Raw genomic sequence first — 19,859 nt, 5'->3', positions numbered from 1 at the left:
TTGTTGCAACTTCCTGATCGATCAGCTATAATCATATTTAACGATTAGCTTGATCACAACAACTAGTAGACCCTACAGTTTCCTTGGTTTTTTGAAGAGCCATATGACAATTCAAGCTTAGGATAAGCATCAACAGGTTGATGTTTTAACAACTGCATAACTGCAAAGCATACCCTACCTAATAAACAGAGTGAGGCACGCTGTCAGTACCATGGCATGAGATAAGCCACTACCATAACCAAATCATCAGTTAGAATACTGAATGTTGCTAACAAGGTTATGTTTTTGGTAGTGTTTGCATATGTGTGTGCGCGTATGTCATCATTCTGTTTGCAAACATAGAAGCTTAAAAAGCTTTGAATGATTTCTGATAAAACTTTGTAACGGTGTAGAGTGGGGTCATGTTAACAGTTTGTTAAAATTTGGCTTATATCCACCAAAGTCAGCAAAATGATTTATTGGTTGAAAATCGACCAACTTAGAAACTATCCTTACAAGTGTGTTTGTGTATTGACAGCATATAGAAGAAACTGTATAAAGATTTAAAATATTATGTAATTTGAACTCTGACCTCTCTTTCAAGGCCAATAGTGTCATGGTTCTGGGTTATTTTGACCCAGCTTTTTCTGTTTCTTATGTTTTGGTGTGTTTCTGATTATGATTTATGTTCTGATTATTTAGTGATACTGTTTTGATTATGGTTATTATTTTTGTAGGTTTAGTTCCGTGTCAAGTCTGTCTCACTCTGTCTAGTCCGTGTCTTAGTAAAGTGTTTTACTTTGAAGGTTCATGTTCATGCCTGATGTCAATGTGTTCAGTTGTACTTTTCCCCTCGTTAGCCTAGTTTCTCCCAGCTGTGTCTCCCTCCTGTTGCCCATTTCCTGATCACCGCCCTGTGTATATGAGCCCTGTGTATTCCTGTGCTCTCTGTCGTGTCGTCTGCGTTACTCTGTGTAACCCTGCATTACGCTGTGTAACCCGGTGTTCTTTCTGCATCTCTCTGCCATCTTTCTCTGTGCATTTTGCTCCTCCTCCTGTGAGTGTTTGGTTTCAGGTTAGTCTTATGTCCTTGTCTAGTCTCGTGTTTTTGTATTACTTTTCCCTGGAACACTCTCTCACAGTCTGTTCTCTAAAACCTAAATGAGGAATTATGGATTTGATCTACTGGTCCCTAAATGCAATTGACACCCCTTTCTCAACGAGAAGTTTGGGCTTGGGTGAGCCTGAGTGCTGAAGATATCTACCTATTCGGAACCATGGTAACAGGGTTCTTGCCGATCGGAGCTGGCTTGGCCCTGACTTATCGAAGAATTAAGAAAGCGGAACCGGCTGTTCAAACCCCCACAAGGCTGCCCGCTGGGATTGAAACGATGGGACAAGGCGTGAGTTTCTCAAAATGGGCTCATTGAGTGCAGCACGGATAAGATCTTGGAGAACGCACGGCTGCCGTGAATACTCAGAATAAGATCTCTGAGTGCAGACTGGATTACATCTTGGAGGGGTTCGCTCGGAATAACATCTCTGAGCGCAAATTGGATGACATCTTGGGGAGGCTCGCTGTGGTAGTGAGTTCTCAGAATCGGCTCTTTGAGCACAAGAATGACAACATCACAGAGCGCAAGTTTGATAACATCATGGAGAAGCTCACGGCTCTCCAACGGGAGATTGAGAGACCAGTGTTGGACTGTTAGAACAGCTTTGAAATTCATATGAGCTGTTCGCACTAAAGTAAAAAGCACCATCACTTCATGCGGATACCCTTTCGGCGCCAGCTGCAGTCGCAAGGCTGGAGCCGAACAAAAACACCCTGATAACGACTGTGTTTAGTCTGTTCCTTCCCATTCCATGCAAGGGCACCTGGGTTGGCTGGAAGACTGTTTACTTAGCCTGGCAGGGCGAAGGACACTGTCTCAGCTGAACTCTGGACACGCGCACACACACACATACATACATACACACTGATATCCACACACTCATCCCCCCTCCCTTTCCAAATGCCTTCGATGCTTGTTCCCTCCTGGGAACACGGCGGGTCTGAGCCCGGAATGGTATGGCCCGCGCTGGAATGGTAACGCTGGGCAGGATGGCTGCTGTGTTCGCTTCGGATTACTCCTCAACCCCCACCCGACCCTGTGGCTTGTCACGTGTTCCATAATGATGTGCTGTGGACATTTATGTGCTCTTTTGTGCAGAGGAGTTTTTTTGTTTCCTGTTCTCATGCTGTCCTCCCACAGGAGCCCAGCATGAGTAGAGGTCTCTTTTTTTCCTCTTGTACTTTCCCATTGCAGTGTATATTTCAGTGTTGTTGTATTTTTTATTTTTATTTTTATTTTTTTTTTGTTTCTTTTTCTGTAACGTTACCGATCTCCGACCTGTGTGTGTGTGTGTGTGTGTGTGTGTGTGTGTGTGTTTAAGGTCGGGGGGGTCTTATTTCACTGCAGGGCAACCTGCATGTGGCGAATAAAGCCTTGATTGATTGTTTTTGTCACTTCTGTAAATAAACACTCACTCGCACCCCAGCCAGTACCTGCATTTTGGCTCCTTTTCTCAATACACCACACGACTGCTGCCCCAGCTGTGACAAATAGATTTATATGATAGTCAAAGTAATCTTAATAAGTGAAAATTGTGTTTCTTACGGCCATTGTTGTCTACTAAAAACATATAGCCATATATTTAAATGGGAAAAACACAAGGGTCTGTACTTTGCTCTGCAATTTGGAGCAACTGTGGTTCAGGGGGTTGGGAAGCTCATCTTGTAACCGGAAAGTTATCGGTTCGATGCCCTGCTCTGTCTGTCTTGGTCGTTGTGTCCTTGGGCAAGACACTTCACCTACCGCCTACTGGTGTTGGCCAGAGAGGCCGATGGCATGATATGGCGACCTCACTTCTGTCAGTCTGCCCCAGGGCAACTGTGGCTACAACTGTAGCTTGCCTCCACCATTGTGTGAATGTGAGAGTGAATAAATGAAGGTATATTTTTTGGTCACTAATTGCACAGAGCTATTCTTACTACAGGCATACCATATTCAGAGGTACAGTACTTGTACCTAACTGTAGGATAAAGTGATAAAGCATTTTTACCGTTCCCTGTAACGCTGCTGTACCCCGAGTTCTCTTTGTGCATTAGAGGTGCAGTCCATATCTGCCTCAATAAACATAATATAGCAGGTTTCTAGGTTTCACTAGCATGGCTATTTAGCATGTTTATTTCATCAGCTTGTTTCACTATTCTGTTTTAATCTCCCAGTTTGTTGTTGTATCAGCATTATTCTTACTTACCCTGATTAATAAAATGAACTTGATGTTTCAATTTTGTGGAGTGCCTAATTGGATATTGAATTAGATTGTGGTTTTGCATATTAATTAACAAATAAAAAAAATTGAATTAAATTTGTGCATAGTTTGGGAACTCAAATGGGGAAAAACTTAATAGCATCAAATGAAAATTCTGTGCTAATATTCATGCTAATTTGCAAAGCAAAGCAATGCTCTGTCAGCATTTTTCCTGATTAGTCACGTCAGAGAATCCTCTCGTGAGGAGTGATCCCTTTCTTCCCATTTTTTATGTACAAGGCATGAATCATGGAGAAGCAGAAGGGAGGAAGAAGCCAGAATAACTTCCCTTGATGGTCCCTCTGGATATAGCAGACAGAACAGGAAGGGAAGATGTGGAAATTGGAGGAAGGACATGAGATGGAGAGGAGAACACATTAAGCTGTAGTGGGTATGCAGCAAATAAACCCCTCCTAAGACCTGCTTTTCCTGGTGTAAGCTGTCCTCCAGCTATAGTAGGTAAATATAAAAAGTACTTCATCTCCTTTGATCCAGTCTCAGCTGGTGATTTTTCATTTCTTTGTTTACTCCTCAGTCATATTGATTGTTGATTAAGTGGCACCCTTAAAGGATTCCTTTATGAAAGAACGTGGCATTATCACAACACATGGATGGCAACACAAATTGTTACAACTTTAAAATGTACAGTTTGTTTGATTCAGATTCATATCATTCAGCAACTATTGAAGTACCTCCTAGAAGTTGATGCTTGTCAATTCTGGGTTGAAAAATGAAACCGCCACACAAGTGTAAAAACTGCAGTTCCTTCAATGGCCACTTCAAGTTACAAAAACCCATCAGTTGTCATAGATCTCCCTAAGGCTCAATGTTACAGCAGAAATGAATGTATTTAACTCTGGTCTAAGAGAAAGAGCTATGCCTTATTTTTCATGACAGCTGGTGGGAGTGGGAAGATTTTTATTGTTTAAATAGTTTTAAAGGTGAAGTTAAATGATGTAAGTGCTTTTCTGTCATCTACTAAAAGGCACTCTAAAGAGTAGCTCTTTACTTTGTTCTGGTACAACAGCTTAGTTTTAATCCTGTTCTTTACCAGCCAACATTACCAGTTAATAATAACATCACAATGAGTTTTTGCAAGCACCTAGCTAACCATGCTAGCTAGCTGTCTTTAGTATTAGCTGACAAATAACCAGCTCTACTGTTTCTACTAGGGTGACCAACCGTCCTCTTTTCCTCGGACATTTCCACTTTTCACGTTCTGTCCGGGGGGATTTTCGAGATGGATGAAAAAGGTTTTCCTATAGGCTTACAGAGGACCCATATGTGCAACTTCGTCCCCGAACTGCTGCGTTGTAAGTGGTTGTTCCGCGCTCACAGACGGGACAGAGTGCGCAGTGGCGCGCTGAAAAGATGCTACAAGATGCCAAAGCGCAAGTGCATCTTTTCAGACAAACTGGAAAACAAATTTCCCTTGTACCATCCCTCAGAATAAATGGGAGGCGGAGTGCACTGTGTGCAGAGGTGGTAAATACATTTGTGTGTCTAACGAAGGTTTAAAAACGTATAAACAGTGGTGCATATAAGTGGTCCGCAGGTGCGCATTCGCTGTCAAAATAAAAGATGCGCACCAGATAAGAAGTTGCAACGCGCGTTCGCGTACATATAAAAGGCACTGTTTTTGTTCGCTAGAGTGGGATTTTCACGGCATATTCTGCACCAAATCTTTGTGCGTTCATCATTTGTTTGAAGCCAGCTCACCTCCTGCAACCACTTTTCCGAGAATACGCGAATACGAGGTTCGGACTCCTTCTGACATTTCTTTGGAGGTGGAGGAACACCAAAGTAATTGCTTAAAAGAGCTTGCTTCTTCGACATCTTTAAGAGTTCTAAACAAATGTCTGTCTTCCTCCAGAAAATCTTATGTACGCAAACGTGCGTTGCAACTTCTTAGTTGGTGCGCGCCTTTTATTTTGACAGCGATTGCGCACCTGCGGACCACTTATATGCACCCATATAAAGGCTGTGCGAGGCGAAAATTCATCTAGTAAGTTGACTGAGTTCTTTGTTACACCTGGGAAAAACAAGGATGTTGTTGTGTCTGCAGCAGAAGGTGCACTGGCATTTCATACTATGAAGCGTCACAATAGCTACAGATCCATGGATTGCACTTGTGTGTTGCTAAAAGAAGAGAAGCATTTCCAGACTTTAACAAAGCCAAAAAGTGCCTGCACCAAGACTGAAGCTATTGTCAATGGTGTCATAGTGCTACATTCAGTTGAAGTCACTCTTTGAGCTCTTAATAAAATCCAGTACTGTGGCATTTCTCAGACTTACCAGAGAATATATTCCCAATCATACTTTGACTGGAAGAATGGTGGCGTGCAAAGAAAATTAATTGAGGTTAGAAACGCGAAATGAGACAGCAGAAACCATTGCGCAATACCTCATTGGTCATTTTTCTTATACAAATGAGGCATTATTTCTGTAACGTTATTTAATTCTAGAGGTTTTTAAAATATTTTTTTGCACTTGTTGACTTGTAAGAACCTTTAAGACATTTTTTAATTTCACCATTCATTTACCGCACAGAGAAGGCATTATTTTAATATGTTAAAATTTTATTTAAGCAAACAGTATTATTAAAATTCCTCATGACTGTGCCAAGTGTCCTCTTTTTTGGAAATCAAAATATGGTCACCCTATTTCTACCAAATAAAATAATTAAATAAATGAGTAACATAATAAAATTATAATTTAAAAAACAAACAAACATATAAACAAAAACAATGGTCAAATCGTCAAACTCATGTCTTTAACCTCCTAGGACCTGGACATCACATTTTGGGTTATTTAGACCAAAATACTCAATTTTGCTCTACAAGGGCCTGATATCCACTTATGAGGACATTATACTGCTACTGTTCTATCGAAATTTTAAATGAATATCCTCATATGTGGCTCTCATTTTTCTTAGAAACAAAAATTAGGTAAAAAATAAATAAATATAAATTTTGCTAATTCTTTGTTTTTACATTCATCAGGTCCCAATCTGTCATGGTCCTGGGCCATGTTGGCCCAGTATTCTTAGTTTTCGTGTCTTTTGTATTTTGTTCTTTATTTATGCCGTGGTTCCTAGGTTGTTCTGTTAAGATGTTCCTTATTTGATTACCCCCTGTGTGGCCCTCTGTGTATCTGTGAGCCCTCGTTTCCCCTCCTTGTGTTTTATTCCATGTTTTCCCCAGCCCATTATGTCTGTGCTCTCCCCGTGCTCTCTCTCCTCCTGGCTGAACCTCTGTGTACTTCCTGTTTTACTTTGACAGTCTCTCGTCAGTATGCGTCATGTTGTGTTCACTACTGCCCTGTGTCATTACGATTATCTGTGTCAGCTGTGTTCCCCGTGTGCTCCCACTTCCCTTGTTAACCCTCTGTGTATTTATGTCCACGTCCCCCTCAGTTCAGTGTCGCGTTCTCCCTCATGACTGTGTGCCCCTCCGTGTGTTTCCTTGTGAGTCAGTTCCTTTATGACTTCCCAGTTTGGTTTTATATTATGTAGGAGCCTACATGCAGTTTAATTTGAAATGTATGCTTTTATTTTGATGGTGCAGAGAGGGCAGGAAGTTGGGTGAGAGGAGAGTGGAGCCACATGGTTTTTTGACCTCGCAATCTCTCTTCATCCATTTTGAATTGAGCTTTATAAGTTTTCATAATTTGGAATTTTGTTGCCATGTACCTCATTGGACTTTTGAAGTAAATATTGAGAAACTATCAAGGACTGTTGTTTTTTTTGGATATGGAAAGAGGGACTAAGCGGAGCGTCAAGCTAAGGCTCCATTCGCAGGAAACCTACATATTATTTTGTATCGCCTATTTTGTATCACCAGTTGTTTCTCTGCTCTCAGCAGAGAAATAACTGGAACCTGTAAGAAGAGAAGTGGGAGCCATTGTTACTGTTGTGCTGCTATTCTTGGCATCATTTTCTAATTTGGCACCTAATGTGCTCCAGCTGGTAGCTGTAATTGATTACTAATAACAGATTTACAATTTCTTAGTGTTCTGTAGAACAGATACAAGTACACCTTGCTAGTACTGGGTTAAACCCCGTTTTGCCTAAAGAGCTGTTTTAATTCTCTGTGGCCAAGACTGAGATCTGGTAACAGTGTAGGCCATTTGATTACATTGAACAGTGTCATGTTCAATGAGCCACTTTGAGATTACATTTTTCAAAGAACAAGTTGTAGAAAAGCCAAAAAGCTGGCATGAAATGGAAACATTTTGGCAAACACTAAAAGTGAAAACCATAAACTAAAATTCAGTACAACATCATATTGGACTATTCATTTGTTGTCTGTAAGCAGTAGTCGCTGATCTGCTGGATAGCATGTTTATTGATGACCATCACATAATTTCATAATTATGTGAGGAGTTTAGAAGTGTTTTGCTGAATCTGAGAGCTGAATAAGCTGAAATATCCTAAGACGCTCTGATTTAGACGGGAATATCAAAGTTGGCTGTTTAATGGCTTTGAGTTTGTAATTGTAAAAACGTTTTAATTCTCTACTTTTCCTCAGCAATAAATATCCCTTTATTTTCCAGGCAAAACTGCAGCATGTAAAACTTTACCATCACCGAAATCTCTTGAAAGTCAGTTGTTAATGCTACTGACCAAACAGAAAGCACTTTAAAGAGGAGCTACAGTCTGATGCCTTAGAGAGCAAATTCTTTCTTCTTCAGGAATGCTGCTGCCTGTTCAGGTAAACTAACTGAAGCATTACCCTGCAGGGCCAACTGAACTACATCTTATTTCATTTCAGCTCCTGTTCCCATAATGACGTCAAATCTGGCCTTGCTCTTAGGTAAGGTTAAGAGGTTCCTTAGTTTCGTTAAATAACTTTTAGCTGATCCATTAATAGCTTAGAAAATATTAGGCTAATTTCCCTTTAATGCATATACATGAAGCTAATTGGCATATAGTGTCTGTCTGGCTCATTCTGTCCAATCAGTAGATTAAGAGTTTCTTTAGACTAATGGGCACTTGAACATGCATACTTATGCCTCCACACTGGCTGATTCAAAATCCTTGATGTTCATAATTGCAACCTATCGACTCAGAGTAAACCACTCATTACTACATACCAGCAGCTCTTAAGAATGAGCATGAGGGAAAATTATCATCAGGGAGTGAAACAAGACGAAACAGCTATCTGCGACGACAGAAACAAAATGGAAGAGAAATATGGCTGATAGAGACAATAAGAATTTTCTGTCACCACCTCCATGCTGCAGTGAGCACAGTGATTATAAGTACACTGAATACTATTGAACAATATTCAGCAATGGATTTTCTGCACTCTCTAACCTCTGCAAGCTGGAGTATATTCCTTGATGCCTTATGCAAAGTGGCTGTTGAAAGGCCAGTACATTCTGCATATTTGTTTTTATATAAACACATAAATTTAATCAGATGAAGTTAAGGACATCTGTTTTATAAGTATCGTAAAATATTGCTTTAAACTCTCAATTATTTGAAATCTCCAATAGTGAATTACAGAGCTGATTTCAAACAAAGACTTCTTATACTTTTTCATCATCACCATCAACTGTTGTTGAAAAACTGATGTTTTTGGCACTTTGTAAAATGTGGCCTGTTGCATTTTGTTTGTTTGCAGTAAGCAGGAAGTACATTTTATCCCATTACAGCCTTTTGGAGAGCATCGTATCTATAATCTTGCACACTCAGAATGTGGATACTTAATAATATCAATCCATCATCCATCCTCGAAAAACACTGTGCACTGTGTTGCTTTATATAGTAACTAATCTTGATGAATGGAGAGTTTTGAGTTTAAGAGGCTGAGCTTTCACATAAACACAGAGACCCACACAAATATAGTGTTTCCATTGCAGTTTATTTAGAAGGGTTTCTACTTCCTAACCACACCTTTCTATTCAAAGAAATTATCAACATATGATCACACCTGGTGCATAAAAGATGGGAGCTTTCCATCCGATCGGTTCTACAAAAAAATTCATTTCTTGAGGATTCATGTGCACACAAACCCCCCCTCTGCTGGTCAAAACCTTTGTTGCCATTTCAACTATTTGTAAGCGTCAGCATGGGAATAATCACTGGCTAGAATAGAAATAAAAATAGCTTAATCTGATTTTCTTTTTATTATTAATGTGTGAGTAATGGTAACAGAAGTCTATAGATGACAAAACAAAAAAACCTTGTCAGTGTTTAAATAAATCCAACAGGACATGAGACGTTTATGTTAAAACTGTTGCAGTGTTTTCAAATGATGAGACAGTGATTGTACTTGTGAATACTGGGGTGATGGTAACTTCATTTTTATTGGGAAATATTTTTTTCCACTTTACTTTGCTCAGTTGGTTTCTATTTTTGGTATCAACCTCTCCACCTTTGGAGAAAACCCTGTCATGGGGTACTGAAGAGGCACGGATCTACGAGTATCTCACAGCAACCCCGTAAAGGCTCCTATATATCCACTTATCCACGATATATCAGGTGTTTTTGTATCCAAGTTGCTAGACACACAACAAAAACCACACCAGGGAATTAAAAACAAAACACAGACTTGAATATTATAGTAGTAACATATTTCATTATTTACAGGATTACACTTTATTGGGAGAGATCAGCTCAAAGAGTTGCCATACCAGGGGAAACCCTCCTCCTTTGAGTAGGCTCCAGGATGTCACAGGTGAAACTCAACTAACGCATAAATTTTGTAGGAATCCACTTTATAAACTTTACTTTTAAGACCATCTATCTTTTATATACAGTTTACATAACTATGTCAGCTACCCATTACTAACTTAATAATAATAATAATTATTATTATTATTATTATAATAAAATACAAATGATTCCCAAATATAAGACTTCAAAAGTTTAGTACACAAGACAGTTTTCTTCAGTTTATCTAATGTCAAATGGGGAGAGGTGGAGTACAACCTGCAGAGGTCACCAGTCACAGACAGACAACAATTCATGCTCACATTAACACCTACTAGTTAGAATATGAACTGAACAAGCTTTATTTTGGACTATGGGAGGAAGCCAGAGTGTCCAAACGTCACACAGCTAGCCCCCAAGCTCACCTATGGATTCAAATATACGACCTTCTTGGTTAAAGGCAACAGTGCTAACCACTGCACCACCATCGCCAGTGAAATTCCATCCATCCATTCTCTTCAACTTATTCTTTTCAGGGTCAGCTGTCTTAGGGAGAGAGGCAGGGTACACCCTGGGTAGGTCACCAGTCTAACACATAGAGACAGATAACCATTCGCACTCACATTCACACCTATGGGCAATTTAGAATTACCAATTAACCTATCCCCATTAACTGCATGTCTTTGGAATGTGGGAGGAAGCCAGAGTACCCAGAGAGAACCCACACAAACACGGGGAGAACATGCAAATTACACACAGAAAGACCCTAGCCTGATGGTGGACTTGAACTCAGGACCTTCTTGCTGTGCGGCAACAGTGCTAACCATGAATTTTGATCAAATGTAATCATCAAAATACTGAAGAATCAATTCATGTGTTATAGTCTTTTTCCCACTACAGTAATCAGAGGTTTTAGATTTGTACTGCTTTGCCACTTTGACAAATTCTCTTAATTCCCTCTACCCACAATCCAGGGCGAAAGAAATTGAAAACTCCATTTTATAAAGGACCCAATGAATCCACATACGGCCCCAGTAGATTTTTCTACAGCTGAGTTTGTTTTGTTTTTTACCAATTACCTCAATACAGTCAGCATTGGAGCAGCACACTGATCTCAGCACGCAGCTGTACTGCTGATCTGTGGGCAGTGCAGTGCAAGAGCACCCCAGAAATGATGAGGAAAAGGATGGAGATAAGAAAAGGAACGTCTTATCAGCTACAGCAACACTGCGCTACCTCCCCTATTTAACACATTCATCAAACATACGATCAACAGACAGAAATTATTTTATATCTATGTCATTAAGAGATGAAATGTTAACTGTGAAGGTACTGCTGTTTGTGAATGATGGGTCACAGTGGGTGTCTACCTCCAGCTTAATCATCCACATCTCTGAAATATTCTGAAATACTATCTTTTCCTGGCTGCATACATATGGGGCTGTCAAGGTAAAGTTAATGTTCCTTTACAGGGATTTTAATATCATGGTTGTGTTGTGTGGATGCACGTGGATAGCTAGATTATATATCCCCTGATTGGCAAACTCTCATAACAGTATGTTTTCAGTGAGCAGACTGAATGTAGCATGTGTTGTCGCTTCCCTTTTGTGCTCTGTTCAGCTATAACCAAATCTCTCACTTAATCTTGGAAAGTTCAGATTAATGGTGTTCCACAGTGAGACAATTAGTGGCGTAACATGTCCTGAGATGTAGAAAATACAGAGCTGCAAACACAGCTTCATGTGGTTAAGCAGGAAAATGAATGTCTCAAATGTACACCCACCCACATCCACCCACACTTACACATAACACATATAAATGTGTTTCGAACTGAGCAATGCACATATCTTCACACACTCCTTCCTGCACACAGAGATATTTACCTACATGGAAATATTGATAGATACTTCACAGATTTATATATACAACACAACACACAAGGACAACAACACACATTTATCACTCACACAAACACCTACTCAAATAGAGCAGGGCTTTCTATGCATTCATTTTCATTCAGGATTATTATGCTGTGTGTGTGTTCCTACACAAGGTTGCTCATTAAGAGTGAGCAAAGACTTAGAAATGAAGAAATATTTTCCCCCAAATGCTATATTTTCAGTAACAGGAGTATACATGAAGACATAAAATGAATGCACAAAACTTTTAACAACAGCTTGCTTTCCTTTTTTTCTTATTTGACAAGGGTTTGAGCCAGAAGGCAATGAACCATTAACCATTAACTGTTTATTGCGCTTCCTGTGCGTCACGCGTTGTTTCGCCACATGCAAACAAAGGAGGCAGCGAAGGAAAACAAATACTGTCAATAGTGCTTTTACACCAACTAGTGAATGAAGTTTCTTATGTAATTTAAAACCTTTTTTCCCCAAAGAGTCAGTAATATTTAACCAAACAAAAACAATGTGAAAGCATTTGCACCTCTTTTTTTAACCACACCTATACGCTCTTAGAAACCAATAGTAGTCTGTTTTCATAATGATCGATATGTATGGATGTACTCTAAGCTTTCGTGGAATTTTGAAACATAAACTGTACCGTGAATGGGCAAATTACATTAGACGGTCTCGGGTGTTTACGGGTGTTTTCCAATACCAAACACTTGGGGCACACTGATCATTTCTCGTGTATTCTGAAAGCAGGCTGGCTGTGAAAACAGAAGCTTACCTGTCCAGAGCGATGGCAGTCATTGAATAGATGCTGGCAAACACAGCCGCGATCGGAAAGAAGTTGTGGAAGCGGCAGTAGTCGAGTCCAAAGTACCACTCGTTGTGCATCCCGTAGGTGAAGTTGATCACCGTGTTGAATGCAGACATGGACGCTTCGGCGAACGCTAGGTTCAGGAGAAAATAATTGGTGACAGTCCTCATGCGTTTGTGCGCCACAATAATCCAGATGACTGTGATGTTACCTACAACGGACACGATAACTATACAGCTGTAGGCAATGGCCCAGAGGACGATTTTCCAGACCGGCTGCACAAACTGGTTCCTGTAAATGGTCCCGTTATTGGTATCATTGGAGCTGCTGGTCCAATTTGGCGCATTGGTAGCACTGAATAAAGGATCCATTTTACTGTTTAGAAGCGAAAATGTCACTAAACCGGCCGCGATAACCCCAATTAATTACACGACTAAGTTAACGATTCCAAACGCAAGTGAATGTTGGAAAGTTTCCGAAAGCGTCACGCTCGTTTCTAAGTGTACAGTTGTAGTCTGCGGAGAGTCCGCTCTCCTACAAATAATAAAGTCAACGAACCAGAAAAAGTATTTGATGTCGAAACTTCCATATCAATCTTTGCACGTTTCCCCCCTTTTTTCTTTTTTTCCTTTTTTTTGCTGTGCGTAAAAACAGAAAGGCGTCTTTTACGCGCACCAGAACGAGTCTGGCAATGGTAACAGCTCAGCTCCGTCTGTGTCTCTCTCCGTGTCTGTGTGCTGTCCTCCTGCTGCTCCTCTACTCTGACTGAGCGGCTGCACACCAGCTTTTGAAGAGAGCTTCTGCGCTCCCGTCCAACATGCTGGCTGTGTAATTATGATTACGGATGAATCCAGGTGACTTGATTACTACGCCTAAATACTTAATTTAATGTAATTTTACTATAATTCCTTCATGGACAGTTACAGTTATGATGTACAAAATAATAATATATACAATCTTTTTTGGCATTGTTGGTGCAATTTAAAAATAAAAGACAGACACCACTTGTGAAAATATGTTACGTCATAATTACAATGTAAGATAAGGAAACATTGTTTGACTTCGTTTCAAATGCCCTCAAATTTATGCATTACATAAAATTACTTAGTGCATAAGTTGTGTCTCTCTTAACACTCATGTATTTTTACGGTATTGTTAAATTTATTACTTCTTGGTTCTGGGTTACATTAAGAAGGTGCTGCTAAAAATGACTTTTTGTAGTGCTTGTAGTGTAGAGTGATGGGGTGCCATAATGAACACCCAGGTCCTCTACCCCCTCTTGTGGTCTTGGATTCTGGACTGGAGTGGTTTGATTGAAGATTGATTGCTTCACAGGATATAAATGAAAAATCTGCAGTCCTGTCATTCTTTTCACAAGGCTCTTCTTACAGTCCTTATATATGATCACATCATATCATAACATATCATATCATATCGTATGATGAGATGATCACATATATATTGCTAAGATAATGTACCAATACAGCGTCTAATGACAATGAGACAGATGTGGGCATTGTCCTGTGTTTATATCTATCCAGAAATGTGTGTCTTTAGGTCTGTCAGGAAAAGTAATGTGAGAGAATGAATGAACTCATTAAGAGGACTTCTTTGCAGGTTGCCATCGAACAATTTATGGTACTGAAAGACTGGAGAGTGTGACATGAATGAACCATCACTCCTATCACTGGAATGAGGGAGTCTTTAGTGCCAAAAATGTTGTAGCTGTGATAAATATGTTAAGCTTCTGGCATTTATACAGTGCTTCTCTAGTCTTACTCTTACTCTCAACGGTCTTCATATTACGAGCCATATTTACATTACTGAATTGATTTTAACATTTTTTGATTCATAATATAATACAGTATTTACTCCTGCTTTAAATTATTTAGAGGATTCTCTTTTCGTTTATATTCGGTTTTCTTTTTTACTGAGGAAAGTTCTTTGAGCTGCTTCAGCACGCAGTTATTCACTCAATAAGATGCTTGTATGACTTGACTATTTCTGAGCTTGTCTTATAGACATCAAATATAATTCCATGAACAGTCTGTACCTTCCAAATGTGATAAGACTCATCTCTTCATTTAAAGCCAGAAATTCGAGGCCACCAGGTCTTACTATAATAGAAATATAGTGATTACCACAATAATACTGCATTCTTATGAATGTATTCACAACTTTGATACTCCAGTATTTTCAACCTTTATTACCACTGATCCTTTCATTGCTTTCTTGAATGCTCACTCTGTGTGAATGCTAACTACTCAGCACCTAGCTGGGTATTTATGTAGCCCACTAGGGCCCATTTTTTTTATTGCCTTATTAAGAAAAAAAGAGGTTATTTGTATTTTGACTACCTTCAGTCGTTTATTAGCTATACATTCTAAAGAAATTAGTATTTTATTCTAGTGGTATCAGGTCAGGACTACTCCTTGAGGCTTTGCCCCATGGTAGTTCTAGAGGCCATATTTCACAAAGTCTTTAATCAGTTAATTCCCCCTGAACAAGTTGTCCTCTATTCCCTAGAAGGCCCTTCTAAAGTGTCCGTGGACATTACACTGTTGCTCTCTTGTGCTGAGTTTAACTTCTATAGTCACATTAGCCATGATTTGCTCCTGCTGTGTCCTGCTGTGTCTCCCACCTGTTTGCCCCTTGCCTCATTGCTGTGTGTATAAATTGTCTGAGTCTCTAATTGCCATTTGTCGTGTCATCCGGTTTCCCGCAGCCTGTTTCCAGCTTCCAATTCAACTCAATTCATTTAAATAGCACCAAATCACAACAACAGTTCCCTCAAGACACGTTATATTGTAAAGACGCTACAATTATAAAAGTTCCAGTTTCTGTTACTTTACATCCTGTGGTGTGTACTCCTGTAGCTTTCCTAGCTCCCAGTGTTTACCCCATGTTCCCGCTTTTCCTACTGGATTTTTGATTTATATTAAATAAAAGCTTGTTTTCGTTTAACATTTGTCCATGAGTCTGCATTTGGGGTCCTCAGTCTACTTGACATATGACACTAACCAGTTTATCCTGCCCTAAATATCCCCAGTTTTCCATGCAACCCTTGAATAACGCAAAAATTGGTATAATTCAAGAACACAATTAAGCAACACATCATGTATATATCCAGTTATCTAATTTAAAAACTCCAAACTTAATTAGGACATTATAAGTAATCTTTAAATTTCCATTTTATCAAAAGTCACTTGTTGAGCGATCCTTACCTTTGAAAATAATATTTCATTTTTCTCTCCTGTCTTCGCTTTCTTACTTTCTCCACCTACCAGGATACAATATCTGACAATGCATTTCAATTTACTTCATGTCCCCCCTTCATGTTCACTTGTAGCAGTAGCTCACCCTAATCTCCATACTGGAATATTATTTGTCTTTTTTGTAGAGTTACAATACTGTAGTGTACAGCACGAGCCTTTGAAGGCTTGCGTTAAAGGTGTACTACTATTATATATATATATATATATATATATATATATATATATATATATATATATATATATATAGGGAGTGCAGAATTATTAGGCAAGTTGTATTTTTGAGGAATAATTTTATTATTGAACAACAACCATGTTCTCAATGAACCCAAAAAACTCATTAATATCAAAGCTGAATGTTTTTGGAAGTAGTTTTTAGTTTGTTTTTAGTTTTAGCTATTTTAGGGGGATATCTGTGTGTGCAGGTGACTATTACTGTGCATAATTATTAGGCAACTTAACAAAAAACAAATATATACCCATTTCAATTATTTATTTTTACCAGTGAAACCAATATAACATCTCCACATTCACAAATATACATTTCTGACATTCAAAAACAAAACAAAATCAAATCAGCGACAAACATAGCCACCTTTCTTTGCAAGGACACTCAAAAGCCTGCCATCCATGGATTCTGTCAGTGTTTTGATCTGTTCACCATCAACATTGTGTGCAGCAGCAACCACAGCCTCCCAGACACTGTTCAGAGAGGTGTACTGTTTTCCCTCCTTGTAAATCTCACATTTGATGATGGACCACAGGTTCTCAATGGGGTCCAGATCAGGTGAACAAGGAGGCCATGTCATTAGTTTTTCTTCTTTTATACCCTTTCTTGCCAGCCACGCTGTGGAGTACTTGGACGCGTGTGATGGAGCATTGTCCTGCATGGAAATCATGTTTTTCTTGAAGGATGCAGACTTCTTCCTGTACCACTGCTTGAAGAAGGTGTCTTCCAGAAACTGGCAGTAGGACTGGGAGTTGAGCTTGACTCCATCCTCAACCCGAAAAGGCCCCACAAGCTCATCTTTGATGATACCAGCCCAAACCAGTACTCCACCTCCACCTTGCTGGTGTCTGAGTCGGACTGGAGCTCTCTGCCCTTTACCAATCCAACCACGGGCCCATCCATCTGGCCCATCAAGACTCACTCTCATTTCATCAGTCCATAAAACCTTAGAAAAATCAGTCTTGAGATATTTCTTGGCCCAGTCTTGACGTTTCAGCTTGTGTGTCTTGTTCAGTGGTGGTCGTCTTTCAGCCTTTCTTACCTTGGCCATGTCTCTGACTATTGCACACCTTGTGCTTTTGGGCACTCCAGTGATGTTGCAGCTCTGAAATATGGCCAAACTGGTGGCAAGTGGCATCTTGGCAGCTGCACGCTTGACTTTTCCCAGTTAATGGGCAGTTATTTTGCGCCTTGGTTTTTCCACACGTTTCTTGCGACCCTGTTGACTATTTTGAATGAAACGCTTGATTGTTCGATGATCACGCTTCAGAAGCTTTGCAATTTTGAGACTGCTGCATCCCTCTGCAAGATATCTCACTATTTTTGACTTTTCTGAGCCTGTCAAGTCCTTCTTTTGACCCATTTTGCCAAAGGAAAGGAAGTTGCCTAATAACTATGCACACCTGATATAGGGTGTTGATGTCATTAGACCACACCCCTTCTCATTACAGAGATGCACATCACCTAATATGCTTAATTGGTAGTAGGCTTTCGAGCCTATACAGCTTGGAGTAAGACAACATGCATGAAGAGGATGATGTGGACAAAATACTTGCCTAATAATTCTGCACTCCCTGTATATAGTGCAGGGAGTGCAACCTGTGCACTGCCTGGATTATTGGTCGGTAGTTGGATGGGACCGGTCCCTTCTTGGGTCCTTGGGGATCAGGACCGTCCGACCTTCGGTTAGCAATTCCGGGTGTCTCTCGTTAACTGGCAGCCGGTTCATGGCTGCCTGATATATATATATATATATATATATATATATATATATATATATATATATATATATATATATATATATATATATATACACATATATATTAGGGGTGCAACGATACACAAAATTCACGGTTCGGTTCGGTTCGATACTTTGGTGTCACGGTTCGATATTTTTTCGATACAAAAAATGTTCATGCATTTTTAATTTGTCATTTATTAAAATTATAAATATATATTTTAACTCAAAAGTACAGTTTTTAAATTTAACCCTAACCCTTGTGCGTGTTTTTTATTTTGACAGCGAATGCGCACCTGCGGACCACTTATGAGCAGCCCTGGTTATTTAGCTCACCATATTGCAGCCACAGAAATTCTTTTGTCCATGAAACCATAAAGCTGCACTTTCTTTTTGCCTCATAGTCTGATTTGTCATAACTTCTCCGTTTTGTGGTAAGCTTTTCTTTGGCTGTCACTTCTTCACCCTGACCTGTCTTATTTGGCTCAGAAGAAATGAAATATATATCCTCCTGCTTTTACACACTCACTCACATAAGCTCAGCGATTCTCTGCGCGATCAACCTCTCACATGTTTAAGCTTGCTGCGGGAGATTTCACTTGTCATGTTTGCATAGTAAGCTAACGATTAATAAGACGATGTCAGAGGAATTGGTGCACAAATTATCATCACTCACAGATCAGTGCTGTGGCGCTCTATACACAGTTCGCACGATTGCAAAGTGAAAGCAAAAAAACAAGCGCAAATTCAAACGCGACTTCAATATGTCACATATTGACAGTAGCTCACCGATGCCAGTGACATAATTACCCAGCTACATTTCCGAAAGAATGCAAAAGCATTGACATATATTTTTCCTACAATAGCCCGACGGGCAGGGTAGCCCGACTGAAAAAATCGCTAGCTCCGGGACGTCGGGCTAGCGATATTGCAAGCCCTGTATCTGATTGAGGAATCACTCATCTTTGGAAAAGAGAGTTTATTACAGAGAAATGTCTCTTTCCAATATAAAAGCTATACTATCCGCTTCTTCTGGGCTATATTCTCAGCAGCATAAGGAGAATCATGTGCTAACAGCTGTCTAAATGACTCGGCTAAAGTTAGTAGCATGCTTGCTTTTTTTTGTCTGCTTCCACTTGTCTTTGCACTACGATGATGTCGGCGTAAATGTGCAGTCATATTCGTTGTGTTCCCACTAGTGCTTTCAGGTTAATCTCGTTGAAATGACCTTAACGCCACAACACGGCAAATCTCCGTTAACGAGCTACCGCCGATCACTCCGTGCATGGGGCTAGACGGCCAACACGTTAACGAGCTAACTGCGCTAACACACTAGTTCACACCAATGTAATTGAGCATTGCATGGCACATTCAACATACTGTTTTACTTTAGTCCATGACTCGCTTACCTTCAGGGTCATACGTCACATGAAAACCAAAATAATTCCAAACGCCAGATCTGAATGACGTTCAATTTGCCTGTTGCAAGGAGAGCTTAACTTCTGTCTCGCTAGCTTGCCCTGCGCTCTTCCTTCTGACTATGCTGTCTGTGTTGAGCGCTCAGTGGATCTGCGCTCGACAGTGCAGCCTAGGCGGAGTAGTCGAACACAGATTCACTGAGCGCTCAACACAGACAGTATCGTCAGAAGGAAAATTGATAAAATAAATTACAAATGTTGTATTGTTCGATACATATGCGTACCGAACAGAAAGCACTGTATCGAACGGTTCAATATCGATACGAATATCGTTGCACCCCTGATATATATATATATATATATATATATATATATATATATATATATATATATATATATATATATATATATATATATAGATATATATCAGGCAGCCATGAACCGGCTGCCAGTTAACGAGAGACACCCGGAATTGCTAACCGAAGGTCGG

General features: G+C 39.8%; 1 protein-coding gene across 2 annotated transcripts in view; it reads right to left on the bottom strand.

Moving 5' to 3' along the window:
• Positions 1-13,495, bottom strand: part of tacr1a (tachykinin receptor 1a) — a 53,072-nt gene extending 39,577 nt beyond the window's left edge. For both annotated transcript variants that reach the window (XM_026186895.1, XM_026186896.1), the window contains exon 1: positions 12,680-13,495. In XM_026186895.1, coding sequence (XP_026042680.1) covers positions 12,680-13,083 — 404 coding nt within the window. In that variant the 5' untranslated portion in view covers positions 13,084-13,495. The remainder of the gene's footprint in view (positions 1-12,679) is intronic.
• Positions 13,496-19,859: the final 6,364 nt, after the last annotated feature.

The sequence above is a fragment of the Astatotilapia calliptera genome, chromosome 12, assembly GCF_900246225.1.
Source record: "Astatotilapia calliptera chromosome 12, fAstCal1.2, whole genome shotgun sequence".
Lineage (NCBI taxonomy): Eukaryota > Metazoa > Chordata > Actinopteri > Cichliformes > Cichlidae > Astatotilapia > Astatotilapia calliptera.
This window is presented reverse-complemented; position numbering and strand designations above follow the sequence as displayed.